The sequence below is a fragment of the Phalacrocorax carbo genome, chromosome 2 (assembly GCF_963921805.1).
Source record: "Phalacrocorax carbo chromosome 2, bPhaCar2.1, whole genome shotgun sequence".
Classification (NCBI taxonomy): Eukaryota; Metazoa; Chordata; class Aves; order Suliformes; family Phalacrocoracidae; genus Phalacrocorax; species Phalacrocorax carbo.
Genome location: NC_087514.1, coordinates 7981435 through 7998587, shown reverse-complemented (window position 1 = coordinate 7998587; position 17153 = coordinate 7981435). Strand labels below are relative to the sequence as shown.

The 17153-nt window shown below is 40.9% G+C and overlaps 1 protein-coding gene across 3 annotated transcripts in view; it reads left to right on the top strand.

Annotated features, from left to right (window-relative positions):
- The window catches only part of KHDRBS3 (KH RNA binding domain containing, signal transduction associated 3), a 103023-nt gene that overhangs the window by 30149 nt on the left and 55721 nt on the right, over positions 1 to 17153 (top strand). For all 3 annotated transcript variants that reach the window (XM_064442045.1, XM_064442044.1, XM_064442043.1), the window contains exons 2-3: positions 3496 to 3614; positions 16747 to 16863. In XM_064442045.1, the coding sequence (XP_064298115.1) occupies positions 3496 to 3614; positions 16747 to 16863 (236 nt within the window). The remainder of the gene's footprint in view (positions 1 to 3495; positions 3615 to 16746; positions 16864 to 17153) is intronic.

The window sequence follows — 17153 nt, the reverse complement described above, 5'->3', positions numbered from 1 at the left end:
TCCATATGAATCAAACTTCATAGACTTACTGAGGTTTGAAAGTGTAGCTGGGGAAGGCTTTTCTTAGAATCATAGAATTGTAAGGTTGGAAAAGACCCTTAAGATCAGAGTCCAACTGCTAACCTCTCACTGCCAAGTCCACCACTAAACCATATCCTCAAGTACCATGTGTACCCTTCTTTTAAATACCTCTGGGAATAGAGACTCAACCACCTCTCTGGGAAGCCTGTGCCAATGCCTGACAACCCTTTTGGTGAAGAATTTTTTCCTAATATCCAACCTAAACCTCCCCTGGCACAGCTTGAGGCCATTTCCTCTCATCCTATTGCTTGTTACTAGGGAGAAGAGACCGACCCCTGCCTTGCTACAACCTCCTTTCAGGTAGTTGTAGAGAGCAATAATGTCTCACCTCAGCCTCCTCTTCCCCAGGCTAAATAACCCCAGCTCCCTCAGCCGCTCCTCAAGACTTGCTCTTCAGACCCTTCACCAAGTTAGTTGCCCTTCTTTGAACATGCTCCAGCAACTCAATGTCCTTGTAGTGAGGGGCTCAAAACTGAACACTGCATTTGAGGTGTGTACTCGGCACTGGTGAGGCCAGGGGCACGATCACCTCCCTGCTCCTGCTGGCCACACTATTGCTGATACAAGCCAGGATGCTGTTGGCCTTCTTGGCCACCTGGGCACACTGCTGGCTCATGCTCAGCCAACCAACACCTCCAGGCAGCTCTGCAGCCACTCCTCCCCAGGCCTGTAGCGTTGCATGGGGTGGTTGTGACCAAAGTGCAGGACCAGGCACTTGGCCTTGTTGAATCTCATACCGTTGGCTCCAGCCCAATGATCCACCCTGTCCAGGTCCCTCTGCAGAGCCTTCCTGCCCTCCACCAGATCGACACTTCCACCCAGCTTGGTGTCATCTGCAAACTTATTGACAGTGCACTCAATCCCCTCATCCAGATCATCAATGAAGATACTAAACAGAACTGGGCCCAACACTGAGCCCTGGGGAACACCACTTGTGACTGGCCATCAGCCGGATTTGACTCCATTCACCACCACTCTCTGGGCTTGGCCGTCCAGCCAGTTTTTAACCCAGTGCAGGGTGCACTTGTCCTAGCCATGAGCAGCCAGCTTCTCCAGGAGAATGCTGTGGGAAAGGGTGTCAAAGGCTTTACTAAAGTCCAAGCAGACAATGGCCACAGCCTTCCCCTCATCCACTAAGCAGGTCACCTTATCACAGAAGGAGACCAGGTTAATGAGGCAGGACCTCCCTTTCATAAAAACATGCTAGCTGAGCCCCATCTCCCGGTTGTCCCCCATGTGCCACATAATGGCATTCAGGATGATCTGCTCCATGACCTTTCCCAGCACCAAGGACAGGCTGACAAGCCTTTAGTTCCCTGGATCCTCCTTCTGACTCTTCTTGTAGAGGGGTGTCACATTCGCTACTTTCCAGTCATCTGGGACCTCCCCGGTTGACCAGGACTGCTGGTAAATGATGGACAGTGGCTTGGCGAGCTCCTCCACCCCTCAGTATCCTCGGGTGGATCCGATCCGGCCCCATGGACTTGTGAACATCCAGGTGAAGGAGCAGGTCAGTGACTGCCACCTCTTCAACAACTGGGACTTCATTCTGCTTATTAGCTCCATCTCCCAGCACAGGGGCCTGACAACCCTGAGGATGACCAGTCTATTAAAGGCTGAGGCAAAGAAAGCATTAAGTACCTCAGCCTTCTCCTCATCTTTCGTGGCAAGGTTACCTTCTGCATCCAACAAAGGAGGGAGATTCTCCCTGGCCCTCCTTTTGTCACTGATGTATTTATAAAAACATTTTTGTTACCTTTAATGGCGGCAGCCAGTTTAAGTTCCAGCTGGGCCTTCACCTTCCTAATCTTTTCCCTGCATAACCTCACAACATCCTTGTAGTCCTCCTGAGTCACCTGCCCCTTCTTCTGAAGGCGGTAAGCTCTCCTTTTTTTTCTTGAGTTCCAGCCAAAGCTCACTATTCAGCCAAGCTGGTCTTCTCCCCCTCCTGCCTGAGTTACGGCACATGGGGACGGCCTGCTCCTGCGCCTTTGAGACTTCCTTCTTTAATAACATCCAGCCTTCCTGGACTCCTTTGCCCTTCAGGACTGCTCCCAGGGGACTCTGTTAGAACCTTTCAGGTAGTTTGGCTTTTAGTTCTTCAGTCACTGAATATTAACTTGAATAAATACAATTGTATTTCCTGTTCTGTGCTAGTGAGGTGAAAACTTGTATGGAAGACTGGAGTTTCAGTTATTGGGAAAGATGTTGGCTTCATTCCTATGGCGGTGAACGGGAATGGACTGGTATTCATTAAACAAAGCTGCTAATGATGTGTGGGTTTTTTCAGTAGTAAGAAATGTGCTGGCTTACTTTGTTTTTCATCGGAAGTACTTTCAAACTAAATTGTCTTTTAAAGTGTACTTAAAGGATGCTTTCTCTTTCTATATTTTTAATCGATTTCTTTGTATGCAAAAGTTGTTACTGTCTCCTGTTGGTGTAAGACCACATTCCCACTAAAGAAACTTCAGGGTCTTGATAAATGTCATTAACTTCTACTGGTCAAGTAGAGTAGAAGGGTGTTTTGTATTGAAAAACCAACAAGATATTTGAAGATTTCAGAGGACAAATGCTAGAAGTCCACAGAAAAACTTTCGTCACACTGCTAGAGTTGGTTCGATTTTGGTATGTTCTGTGCCTAACATGTTTAATGCTGCAACTTACAGCGTGGTGGGCTCCAGTCCAGCAAAGATTTCAGGCAGTACTTCATTTTCAGTCTCCTTTTATGCTTGTGTTTCCTCCCCAATGAAATCTGCAATTTTTCATTAGCACACTGGAAAGTCAATATTCGGAGAGAATTATAAATAAGAATCAGTTTTGTATGTGGCTCTGGCATGAGTAGACTCATGCAGCCTGGGTTTGAACTTCTAAATCTCATTCCTAATTCTGTCATTGGTACAACAGTAATCTCAGATTTTTGGGTATGATCGATGTGCCTCAATTACATTCCTGACATTTTGAAAGATTGATTTGACATTTGCTCATAAATGCACGGTAGGCAACCACCATTAAAACTCTATACTTTGTTTATAGTATAGAGGGATAAAATAGTCAAGTATTAAACTATGCTGTAAGTTTTTTAATTTACAATTGAATAAAGGCATCTAAGAATAGCTTCTGCTTCAGCCATACAAAAGGTAAATGTATCCTAAGTATTAAGCTAAAAGTTAGCATTTAAAATGCTTGCAATGCTAATTCAAGGTGCTGATATGAACATGAGTATTAAAAACGCCTGAAAAAAAACATGTTTTACCCCCTTGACCTATGTAATTATGTGTATTAGTTACACATTATGCCATATGTATTGTGCCATACAGTATTAGTTTTAGTTTTTAATTTATACTGCTTTTGAAGATTCTCGTCTCTTAGACTGTTGTTTTAAACTCAAAGTAACTACCCTTTTTCTTTTAACAGAAATTGAAAAATTCCAGAAAGGGGAAGGAAAGGAAGAAGAAAAGTATATTGATGTAGTCATCAATAAAAATATGAAGTTGGGACAGAAAGTTTTGATTCCAGTAAAACAATTCCCTAAGGTAAGCCCAATTTTCATACTCATAAAAGCTAAGTGCTTATAAGAGATCCCACTAATATCTTAAAAATTTTTTTAACTGTTAGATTTTAATACAGTATTAACAGTCTGTACTATTGCTGTTCTGCAGTGTGTTCTATAGAAGTTCTAAGGTAGGGATGGTTCTTGCTGCAATAAATGTGCAGGAAAGTGGTGCTGGTCACACGAAAAAAGTACATTGAGAACAAATGATAAATGAGTCATATTTTCAGAATAGCAGGATCCTCCTCTTCAGAATAGCAAAAAGAATGAAATATATTTGACTCTGATGCCAGGCTTTGAACCTTTCTTATTGTAGGTAGAAGGGCAGCTTAGTTAAAGGGAGCCATGGTAAACTTTTTCTTATCCTCTTAAGTTTCAGCCATTATTAGTCTTGAGTTAGTTAAATGTGCACTACTAAATTATACAGCCTATTCTGGAGGCGTGCGGACTGTTTTGTTAATGTCTTTGACCACCATGAATTCTTAACACTACTGCCAAGTATTATCTTGCACTAAAATATTGCTACCTGGAAGCATTTATTCAACATTCAAGAGGCTGTTGAGCTTTATTCTTTTGCTTTTTAAATTTTAAGGTTAATGTTATGAAAATCAGATTAGCATTTTTTTCCACTTCTTTGAAATGGCTTTTTCGTCCTGCTAGAAATTTCCAGACTGCTTCTATTTCTGCACATGGAGGAAAGGAATGCCTTAATTCCTTCCTCCATTTTTTTAGGAAGACTTTTTCTAATTTGTTTCCCCACACTTTCTTCAGACTATGCTGGGTAACTTGCAGGGGTTGCTTTACTGCAGTTCAAAGTTTCATGAAATACTGCTTCAGTGATTTCAAGATTACATACAGTGTATATGTGAGCACCTCTTTGGAGCTCTGATTTGTCATCTTTATGACTGGCAAGAGCTATATACAAACATACAGAAACATAAAGATGGGAAGGTTAAGGATAGGGGAAGCTTACATGGTCAGTGTAATACGGATGTTTTTCTTCTAGATGTTGAGGTACAGATGCTTGAGTTCAAGGGGAAGAAAGGCAAAATAGATATTAAAAGGGAAACAGTGCCTTTTGAAAGAGGCTTCTACTTTACATAGTCAATTTTCTTTAAAGGACTAAACGCTGAAACTTTTATTTAGGATAGCTATTAGGAAAGCCCTTGCCATCTTCTGAATCAGCAAGTGTGCTGTGCTGTGTGCTCAGTAGTTCTGGTCCATGGAGAGTCTTTGAGCTGGGATAAAGCCTTGTATGTGGTAAGGAAAGAAACCTGTATTTATATCCAGGTAGAGCTTTGATGTTATCCTCTATGTGCCTGTTTGGACCACTAGGAGCCAGAGTACAACTGCTGTGCAGAATAGACATGCCATTTGAGTTCCTGTGTCTCCACTAGGACTTTCTCCACAGAAAGCAGAATCCTGGTACCTCTACTTACACAAGTCTCCCTTCTGCAAGAGCAAATAACATCCTAGGTATTCCCTATTTAAGAATATTTTTAGTCCAATACAGGGGGGCTTAAATATCTATCTACATGTAATAAGATAGAAATTTTGAAGAAAAATTATTTCAAAGCTTACTCATCAAAGATTCTGTACAGTCAAAAGGAATTAGTTTTTCACTGTAGAGTAGTCTGGGAGGTAAGTATGAATTTGGATTTATGACAGGTTCTCTTGAACTTCTCTGAAAAGCACCCACCTTAAACAACAAGCAGACACTGCAGTTTAGTATCACTTGTTTACTAGGACCAGGCTTGTGGTTTTGTTTGAGATCAAATAAATCTAAATACATTTTAGGAAGTGACATAGGTTCAGTGTGGCAAACAGCCTTATCCTGGCATATTATAGTCTGCAGTGAATGACATGGGTTTTGAGTGCCTGTACACAGAGGAACAGTCTTTTTGCATCCTAATGTTTGCTCTAAAGACTAATCCTCTTCCTGTTAAGTGTGTTCAGAGGAGGGCTCAGAAATTAGGGATGCTTTATCAAGTCTTTTGGGATGGATACAAAATTATTCCAGTCATCTTGGTTTCACTGAGCTGTATTTAGAGTGTATGCATTGTATAATCAGATTCTGCAGAACTTAAGCAGAAGATATTATGTGATTCTTATAAAACCTGAAGTGATGCTTCACCTAAATGCTTTATACCTCTACGGTGTTCTATACACATATGCATTTTTCTAGACCATTTTGCCTACAAGAGGTGTTAGTATTGGTGCAAATGTGTCATTTGTAGAAGGTGCCAAGTGATAGTTCCTTAGAAAAATGGTTTAAAGATTTGGTTCTGACCTATGAACAATTTTCTTCCTCCTGAGCAGGGTTGGTGATAAATGCTTCATAAGAATGAAACTTAAGACTTATATGGACGAAATCTGTGCAAAAATCTCTTCTGCATGTGAATATTGAATTTAGGGCAGTTCTCCTAGCAAGCTGGCATCTGTTTCTGTATGCCTGCAGTCCACAGTAATGCTGTTGTGCAAGATCCTGAAAAAGATACCTCCAGTCTTTCAGGAGGTGTAGGCTTTTTGGTGTTAGAGAATTGAGAATCTGTTCTTTGAAGCTGACCAAGTCACTACAGCGGTTGATAAATCTGAACTAGCATTGGGGTACCAGTTTGGATGGAATCTGGCAAACTTGGGTATCCAGAAAGTGGTGAGGAAAAACTAAGTTTGTTTCAACTTTACAAATAGAATACTGCTTCCCCAAATGAATGATTCTGCTTTTAAACAGAATAAAAAAAATTGAAATAGTCAATCCTTAATGGGGTTTAATATCTGAAAATGAAACTAACTAGAAATATAAGTGAGTTTTCCAGCAAAAACTATTCCTTTGTTTATATTTATCAGTGATGACTCTGGCAAGCAAAGATGCCTCTGCTGTTCAGATATATTGATAGGAGTAATGAAATATCAATCATAATTTTTGTGATAAATGAGGTCTCTGGACTAAAACTGCCCCTGTTCAGAGGACTTACTAGATCTGACACAGGGTTAACTAAGTTTCCTTTAAGTATTTCATTGCCCTTTCCCTCTTTAAAATTCTTCTCTGACTCCTTGAATAAATCGTATTGGCCTCAACATGGGTCAGGCAGTCTTAGCTCTGATCTGCTCAACCTGGCATTGTAATGCCTGCTCACATTACCTATCCTGTCAGATATATTTTCACGGCCTCATAGCTGGGTCCTGTGCAAATTCAACCTCATTACCTCTGACAGCACTGGAAGGTGACAGGTTAACTGCAGCAGAAAGCTCTTCAACTGAAGTTCAGAGCAGCTGGGTTCCTGTTGAAAAGAATCTGGTAGACTTCACGTTCAAAAGTAGGTATTCCACTTTTTTGGGCATCTTCGCTCTCCCAGAAAAACCTTATGAGTTTCTGGTCTTCTGCTTAGTGTGCAAACAGTTGAGTGTCTGATATCCTTAACTTGCCTCCTACCTAACAGCTCTTCATTGCTTCTGTGGGTCTATATAAATATATACTTCAGCTGGGACCTTTCGTCTTGCTCAAATCTTGGCAATGTTAACAGGCCTAATATGCTAGTTGGCCTAAATGTTTTTTTCATGACTGGACCTTGATGGAAGGTAATAGAATAACCAAGACAGCCTGAATTTGTCTGCTTTATGAAATAATTTGTCAACATAGTCCCAGGAGTTATGTTCAGTTTCTGCTTGAGGATGGTGTTGTGGTTTTACCCCAGCTGGCAACCAGGTAGCACACAGCTGCTTGCTCACCCTCCCCGCTGCCTCCCCAGTGGGATGGGGAGAGAACTGGAAAAGTAAGGAAACTCATGGGTTGAGATAAGAACAGTTTAATAATTGAAATAAAATAATTGAAATCAAAATGAAAACAGGAGAGGAACAAAACTGAAGAAAAACAAGTGATGTAACTGCTCACCACCTGCTGATTGACACCTGGCCTGTCCCTGAGCAGTGATTGCTGCCCCCTGGACAACTCCCCCAGTTCATATGCTGAGCATGATTTCATATAATATGGAATATCCCTTTGGCCAGTTTGGGTCAGCTGTCCTAGCTGTGCCCCCCTCCCAGCTTCTTGTGCACCTCCTCGCTGACGGAGCATGGGAAGCTGGAAAGTCCTTGACTTAGTTGTTGCTAAACAGTTTTTGTACTAAAACACTAGTGTGTTATCAACATTATTCTCATGCTAAATCTGAAACACAGCAGTGTTGCCAGGCACTAGGAGGGAAGCTAGCTCAATCCCAGCTGAAGCCAGGACAGCTGGTTGTGCATTTGAATTCATTTAATTTCTTCTTTACTTTCCTGTACACATTAAAAAGCAACTGAATTAATATGTCTTGATAGGGTGACAGATAGTCTTACTTGGTAAGACAAAACCTTGCAGAAACTCTTCTATAGATCGCAGGTCCAGTAGTCTTCTCAAACTGATTGTATACAACCTTGTTATGAGTTTTTCAGGTTGGTCCAGCAATATAGTCCTCTGAGAAGTCTGAATCACTGTGATATGGAAGCTAATCTGAGGTATTTAGGTGAGGCTTGAATATGCTTTGGTAATGCTGTGTAATCCTTGTTTGTAGCACCTAAGATAGTAGAGAGGTTAGGGCTTTTATGCAACCTTGTAGGAAAAGGGCCAACTTTTTGAGGTAGGATTCTGTTCTAAATCAAGTTACCTATATGTAGGAGTACATGTGGATGCTGGATGTCTAAACTGCAGTTAGTGGGATGAGATCTTGTCATCTTAGGCAGTGGAGTTCAGGGTGATTTAATATACCTTGCTATTTGATTAGCCGAGTAACTCAACTGACTCTAGGTCAAGTGTGAAAAATGTGACCTTTAAACCTGCACACATGCTTGAAAATAATCTTCAGACTTGCACAGACTTAAAGATAAAGGCAGAAGTGAGCTTGCTTGCCATGGAAGGTCACCATGTTGTTTTCTTGGTGGAGAGACTCTCTGGATCTCTCCTAACACTGCTATGAAATGCCAGTGTGTGTGAAAGGTGTTTCATAGCTTAGGTATGTACAAATGAGGCAGGAGGGAGTTATCCCCCTCCCACGCATTCAATGAATATGCGTCATGGAGTAGTTTAGTCTGAGAAATCTGATTTTTGCTTTGACAGTTCAGTGAACTCAAGTGTTCTGAATTGGGAGGAAAAATACCTTCCATGGATGGTAAATGTAATGATGATGGCTTTCCATGAGATGGATCAAAACTATCGGAACAATTATTTCTGTTTTGTGACAGGCTACCATTTAAAAAATTGCTCATAGATCTACACTTAATACTGGGTAAATCTCAAAGTTGGTAAGAAATGGTCTGTGTTGTTCCCTGAAGTGATAGTTTAAATATATATTCTCAGAAGTTACTGACTTGCAGAACTGATATCAGTTTAAGCCTTTTATTTCAACATTTAAAGTGAAAATATCTATTTTAAAATGTCATTGTCATATAAAATATATCTGCAGTTGTTACTTGAAGTCATGGAGAGATTGCTATTTTAGTCACACGACTAGCTAGACAACAACTTTTTGTAATACCTGAGCTCTAAGGATTTCTTAGAGTAGGAATGAGAAGATGTGGCTGTATAACTAAGTAACATGGAAGAACAAGTATCAAATGTAATAGGGGTAACTTTTGAGCAACTTTATAGTAATTGACCAAGCTTTCTGTTGTGAATAAATGTTTAGAGAGCTATTACTGCATTGTGTGAAGGAGAGAGTAGTTTCATGTGGTATAACATGCATGCTTGAAGTATTTACCTTTCTCCAGAAACATTATTTTCAGAAAATGAGTAAGAAAAATCTTGATTTCCTGGTTTCAGGTCATTGTAAGAAAGTGTTCTGAATCTTAATTTAACTATTTTTATTCTAGTTACTTTATCACAGAGGAACCATTGCAGAAAACTAATATGCTAAGAAAGCTTTCTATGGCTTTAATGACAATGGCTTGCTTGAGCTTTACAGCAAAGCATTTGGTCAAGTGCTTATATTTCCACTAAGTATTTTAAGCTGGATGAACCATTCTCAGCAGGTTTCTCTTGGTGGGGATAAACAAGGATTACTTTTTCTATTATATCCCTCTTTCTGTAATATATACATTTAAAAATGCTGTAGCACTGGCATTAATTCCTTTTTCACTAAGTTCATATAGGAGGTCAAACACTTATGAAGAGTGCCTCATTTGTATACTCTTTGTAGCTGTGTTCTCTAGAACTGTTTTCAGGGAATAGTTTCAAGCAGTGATCTGGTAAGGAAATAAATCTCTAGATATCTGCTAAGGTCATATCTTGATTTAGGGATTCTGAAGAAATGGGTGTTAGGCAGTGATGTCCATAATCTCCATTGAACTACATCTGCAAAAAATGCTTCTTAAAATAAGGATTTATGAATTACCTAGAGAAGAAATATTTTTGAAGCAAAAACCTGATTATTGATTTTTTCCTCTATTTCTATAATTTTTTACTATTAGTGTGTTAAGTTGGAGATCTCGTAGTTATACAGCAGTTCAAGATAATCGGAGAAAGGGAAACAAATACATGCTTTTCAGTATAGATAACCAGTATCTGCTGGCAGCGGTGTCTGTTAGCCCAGGGATGGAATCCCATGTCTGAGGAATTTGAGAAGGGGCTGTTGCACTTCATGGTGTCTCTTTAACCACAAATTAAACCAGAGGTGTAGGTATGGGGGGATGTGCTTTCAGTAATCAGAGGCCTTAGGAAATAAGAAGACTTCAGTCTTGCCTCCTCTTGCTCAAACTAATGTACATCTGATGATACTTTGTAATGGTGTAAGACTACAGAGGGTACCATTTATCACTACTGGAGTGTTACTTGGCTTGACCTGTAGCTGGTGTAACAATTTTCCCCATCTTCAGTTGTCTACTCTCAGGTCTGTTAATCTGAATCATGATACTGTTTTTGCAAAGATGCTTTAAATGCTTTGCTATAACTTCTTTGAGGTGCCATATTTGCCATATCCTTCAGAGCTGGTCTAGAACCCAATTCAGGTTGGGCACTTCATCTTCTGTTTTATACACCATCTTCCATAAGATCCTGGTTCTTACCCAAGACATTGGAAGCTGCCTTAATGTATAGACAAGCCTTGGTTTAACATAAATGATTCATCCAGTGTAGAGTAACAGTCATGGCTGGCCCCTCAGAGTTCAGCTGTCCTGTAGAACTGTGGGTACGGAAAAGCTTCCAAACCAGCTCGCATTGCAAAGTAGTGCAACTACTTTAATACGATGACAAGCTGAAGCTAGTGAACTTGAGGACAATTTTAGGTATTTATGGCAGTTCAGATATGGTCATGCTCTACTAGAAAGAAGAGTGAGTGAAGAAGGGGAGTCTGGCATGTCTAATTCCGAGCCAGAACTAGTGAATGTGACTGATCTGACTTTTATAGATGTCTGTTACTATCAAGTGCCTCTAATCCAGAGATAGTGTATGTGCTTGAGTTCCATACTAGACCTGAATTTGGTTTTGCTCTTGTACTCTTAGACAAATAAACTCTAGGAATGTGAGGCATGGGAAGTGCTCGTGAAACTTGTTTGTGAGCTATCTTGTGCAAGAGCTAACTAGGATCTGCCAGGCTTACTTCCTTCTGTTTCACCAGCAGATAGGCTGGATTTGTTAATTTTGTAACAAAAACTTGTCTGCGTGGTGGTTTTGTACGTTCACGTTTGAGCCCTTTTTACTCCTTGACTGCTGAGCATAGTGTATAAATAATGATATAATGATAAGTTACTAACCTTAGTGGCTGATATGTTTGAGTGTTTCTACATCTCTATGAAATATTTCAGAGTAAACTTTTGCTGATCAGATGTTTCCATTTTGATGTAAAAGGGAGATAAAGCAATAGTTTGAACAAAATCCGGTACCTGTGCAAAGTAAATAATCTGATTTCTACTGAAAGGATTCATTCAATATAATAAATGGGTTTCACTTATGGAATAATCAACTGAAATGTTCAAAGCTTTTTAGCTTTGCGAGTGGGAGCAAAAAGGCTTTGGGACTGCGTTGTAAGCCATTTTTTTAGTAACCTTCAGTGTTTGTCATGTTTTTAAGCTACATATAGAGGTACTGTGCTCTCAAATCAGCAGAATTTCAGATTTGCAGCACAGGTTTCTCATGCTTCAGACTCGTCAAATCTAATATTTGGAGCCTTAATGCACAGGGAAGAAGAGTTCAGTGGATCTCAGGATACAGCTAATACATTTTCATGTTCATTAAAAATGTTGTCTAGAACATGTCATCTGTGCAGCTACAGCTTTTTGTATAGCTGCCATAAACTCTCTCTCTATAAATATATATAAAAATATACATATAAAAAATATATAAAAATATCAACAGATTTTTTGTTTTGAAAAGATGACAACTTTTGGTGATATTAAAGTTTTGTAGGTCAAGTTTTAGATATACACAATATATTAAACTATTTGGCTTTAAAATATACAATACAGGTGGACTAAACAAATGTGCTTTGGAACCCCCAAGTCTCCTCTGAGCACTGAAACCTTTTAGTTACTTTGATTACACACAAATAGGATTTCACTTTTCTTGCAGGTAGGCAATTCCATTTGCTACGATTTGTAGTTTGTATTTTAATTGTCAGGGAGTTGTTTGTTGCAGTTAGAAAGTGATATTCAGGGCTATGCACTGCATAGTTAAATACATGCTTGCCTATTCATAAATTGCAGTCAAAAATTGAGTAAAATTTCATCTGAATATTTTAACTAAGATTACTGCTAGAAATTTAGACTGTATCAGACTGCAGGTACTCAACATTCTGAAATAATTCAGCATATTTTACTGTAAATGGAAAATATCTCATATTAAATGTATGCAGTGTTTATTTTTGTTCCTAATAACTTACAAGGCTATTTTAAAGTAAACATAAGTAATCTTAAGTAATCCTTGAAAAATTGATGTAGCATTCCATTATATGAAAGCTTTCATTTGAGCTTAACTATGAACTCCCCGTTCATAAATAATGACCCTTTATTTAAGGAAGCTGTTGACAAGGAATTACTTCTAGAAGTTCAGACCTGTTATGAATTGTTTCAATTTGTTTGCTTTCCTTGCAGTTATACCGCCAGAAATAATAAAATCAGGAGTCTACGTTGGAAGGGACCTCTAGAATATCTGGTCCAACCTTCTGTTGAAATCATGGCTGTAAAGTAGATTACACAGGGCCCAGTCAGTGGCCCTGAGTCCTGAATTTTCTCAGCAAGGGAGATTTCTACCATTTTGTTGGGTAATCTATTTCTGATGAATGCTTTCCTTGACTGTATCTTAGGACCTATAAGAAAATAAATATACCAAATAAAACTTCAAGAAATCCTCAGGCAATTTCTTTAGATTTGACCTGATAATTTCAGAAAAGACTAGTTCATGCAAGGCCCTAACTCTAATAGCTTCTGTGGTCTATAGTCATCCATAAGTAATTTGCTCAATGTATCTTGGTTCTAACTCAGTTCTACATTGGGAATTGAACTTGCAGGTACTAAGGGGAATAAAATTAACTTTCATATTTAGTAGCTTTTAATGCTTGCATTTCTTTGTCTGAAGCTGAAGTAGGTGAACTGGAGCTGTAGACTTTCTGCATTGTAGGGTGACTGCAGCTGGGCCTTCTTTTATTAGCACTTCCAATGTAGCAAAGGATTTTGAGGTCCTACTACCCCATTGTGAAGTGTTTGCAAATTCCTCCAGAGGAATAGGGAGATCAAAGAAGCCCATCTTGGTCCTTTAGTGACACAGTTGTAGAGGAACAGTCAAAGAATTTAAACTGATTTATAAATTTGAGGCCACAAAGTAGTTTAAGCCTGTTTATTCTTTAGCATCACTATCTTGTGCCTAAAACTTTTTTGTTATTGTAATTGTGTCACTTTAGATTCCAACAGTGAATATCCTGGTTTTAGAGTTTCATTGGAGATCGTAAATATTTCTGAACAGTAGTTTCTTGATAAGCAATCTGTATTGCAGTATTTTGACAGCAATTGTGATGGGTTGACCTTTTCTGGCTGCCAGGTGCCCACCAAGCTGCTGTATCACTTCCCCTGTGTAGGATGTAGTAAGATGAAAAGCTTGTGGGTCGAGATAAGGACAAGATCACTCACCAATTAGTCACAGGCAAAACAGACTTGGGGAAGATTAATGTATTGCCAATTAATTGTAACAGGATAGTGAGAGAGAAAACAAAACTAAACCCACCTTTCCTGCATGTCCCACTTCTTTCCAGGCTGAGCTTCACTCCTGACTCTTCCACCTCCTTCTCTGAGGTGGCACAGGGAGTGGTGGTTGTGGTCAGCTCATAACGCTTCATCTCTGCTCCTTCCTCCTCATGCCCTTCCCATGCCTGGGGTTCCCCCCACAGGATACAGTTGTTAAAACTCCTCCATTGTGGGTCCTTCCCATGGGCTCAGTTCAATAACTGTTCCAGTGTGGGTCCCTTCCCGAAGGACTGCACCATGTGGAACAGACTGTTCCAGAGTGGGTCCCCCACAGGATCACAGGTCCTGCCAGAACGTCTGTTCCTGCGTGGGCTCCTCTCCACAGGCACAGCTCCTGCCATGAGCCTGTTCCTGTGGGGGCTCTCCACAGGCTGCAGCTTCCTACAGGGCATATCCACCTGCTCTGGTGTGGGGACCTTCATGGGTTTCAGGGTAGATATCTGCTCCACTGTGGTTCTCCCTGGGCTGCAGGGGAACAACTTGCCTCACCATGGTCTTCACCATGGGCTGCAGGAGAATATCTGCTCTGGTGTCTGGAGCACCTCCTCTCCTTCCTTCACTGACTCTGGTGTCTGCAGGGCTGTTTCTCTCACCTTTCACTTGTCTCAACTTCAGTGTTTGTATCCTTTCTTAAATGTTATTACATAGGTGCTATATCACTGATGGGCTCAGCTTTGGGCAGTGGTGGGCCTACCTTGGAGCTGGCTCTGCCCAACATGGGGGCAGCTTCTTGCAGCTTCTCACAGAAGTCACCCCTGCAGCCTCCTGCTACCAAAACCTTGCCATGTAAATCTAATACAGGAAAAAATTATTTTCAGGAAGTGTTTAGTGCTCCATACCAACTTTGTAAAATATAGAATGGATGTGGTTGGAAAGGACCTTTAGAGGTCACTTCATGCCCCTGCAGTGAGCAGGGACTTCTTCAACTAGGTCAGGTTGCTCAGAGCCCTGTCCAAACTGACCTCAAATGTCTCTAGGGATGGGGCATCTACCACCCCTCTGGGCAACTTGTGCCAGTGTTTCACCACCCTCATAGTAAATTTCTTCCTTATATCGAGTCTAAATGTACCCTTCTTTAGTTTAAAACTGTTACCCCATGTCCTATTGCAACAGGCTTTGCTAAAGAGACTGTCTCCATCTTTCCTGTTGTCCTCCTTTTTAAATACTGAAAGTCTGCAATAAGGTCTCCCCTCAGCCTTCTCTTCTCCAGGCTGAACAACCCCAACTCTCTCAGCCTGTCCTCATAGGAGTAATTACTTCATAGGAGAGGTGCTCCAGACCTTGGATCATTGTCCCTCCTCTGGACCCACTCCAACAGGTCCATGTCCTTCCTGTGCTGAGGGCTCCAGAGCTGGACGCAGCCCTGCAGGTGGGGTCTCACCAGAGTGGAGCAGAGGGGCAGAATCCCCTCCCTCGCCCTGCTGGCCACGCTGCTTTTGGTGCAGCCCAAGATAAGGTTGGCCTGGTCTGCAAGCACACATCGTTAGCTCATGTCCAGCCTTTCATCCACCAGTACCCCCCAGTCCTTCTCTGCAGGGCTGTTCTCAATCCCTTCAGCCCACAGCCTGTGTTGATACTGAAGGTTGCCCTGACTAATGTGCAGGACCTTGCACTTGGCCTTGTTGAACCTCATGAGGTTCTCACAGGCCCACCTCACCAGCTTGTCTGGGTCTTTCTGGATGACATCCTGTCCGTCTGGTGTGTCAGCTGCACTGCTCAGTGTCATCTGCAAACTTGCTGATGGTGCACTCAATCCCACTGTCGATGTCATTGATGAAGATATTAAACAGTACTGGGACCAGTACGGACCCCTGAGGGACACCACTTGTCACCAGTCTCCATCCGGATGTTGAGCCACTGACCACACTTCCAAGTGTAGCTTATGTTTATCAGCTCTTTTTACTGATTTTTTCCTAACTGAAATAGTTGTCTGCATACTTTAAGTGAATCCTCAAGTCTTCTCTGAAACTATCCTTCAAATTTTAGATACCGTCCAAAATCCAGTGCAGTGCTATATGAAAGTGGACTGCTGAATGTACACAGCTTTTCCCCTGGTACGTGTGGCTGGGAGTATATGCCCTACGGAGCAGTGCTCATGAGAACTTTCACACCTCCTAGCTCTACTAAGTCCACTTTCGTGTCCTTGAAGTGACAACAGGCACATTCTCCCTTTTTGTTTTCCTTTGTTATGAATGGAATTTTGATACCTGTTTCCTTCAGCCCACTTTCCCTCTCAAGCACCCTCTGGGCTTGAAAGAGTACCGGTTGTACTGGTTTTTTGTCTTCCTTTATTTTTGTGGCTTACCCCTTCTCCCTACTTGTCTTAATGGTGTAACGCCATAGTTGTCAACCCCAACTGGTTTTGGTAAACTTTAGTGATAATGGGGGTTGAGTGGTAGTTGGGAAGATCATGAGTGCTGATTCTGGTTTGGGACTGGATTTCTATGCTTATGTTCTTGGCATTTAATCCCATCTGTGTTTTAGCGTAGGGTATATTGTATGGGTTGCTGTATTACTTCATAGATCTTCAAGGGAGGGTATGGCGATCAAGATATTTTTTTCTTTTGGAGCTCTGGTTCATAGGATTGTATCTGAGATTGCTTCCAGCTGTGTTTTAATGGCTTTATGTACCTGGTGACAATTGTTGAAAATGGAATTGTTGAATGTGGAAAGCGCAGGTTTCTTTATACTATTTGAGTTCTCTGAGGGCAGATATGTCTGTGTTTTTGTTGGCACCTGGTGGAGGCACTGACATGCTGTTAATTGTCCTAATGAGTTAATGACTGTGTAGTTTATGATCTGATGCTTGTTTGCACCTGGAACAAAAAGTTGTTTCAGCAAAGTATTCCATTTTGCTTGTTCAATTATGCTTAAAAATCCAATGAACTTAAAGGGTTTTTATTTTCTTGCAGTTCAACTTTGTGGGAAAACTTTTGGGCCCACGTGGCAATTCTCTAAAGCGCTTACAGGAGGAAACACTGACAAAAATGTCCATTTTGGGAAAAGGTTCTATGAGGGACAAGACAAAGGTAAGACCTGAGTATGCCAGTGGAGTGTTTGATACCTGGATAACTTTTTCCTAAAACCTTTGAGCAGGTGAACAAACCTAATGACAAAAATTGGGAGGCAAATAAAAAGCACATCTATCCCAATAGTGATTAGAATCAGATGGAGTCTCTTTTCCCTAAGGAGTCTGTTCTCAGTGTGAGTATTTTGAGGCTACCATGAGGTGTAGTTAGCCTCTACCCCCCAAACCATGGTCCTTGGGGGGATGTAAGGGGAGCATTACTGGTGACATATTCTAGATCGATCTTGTACA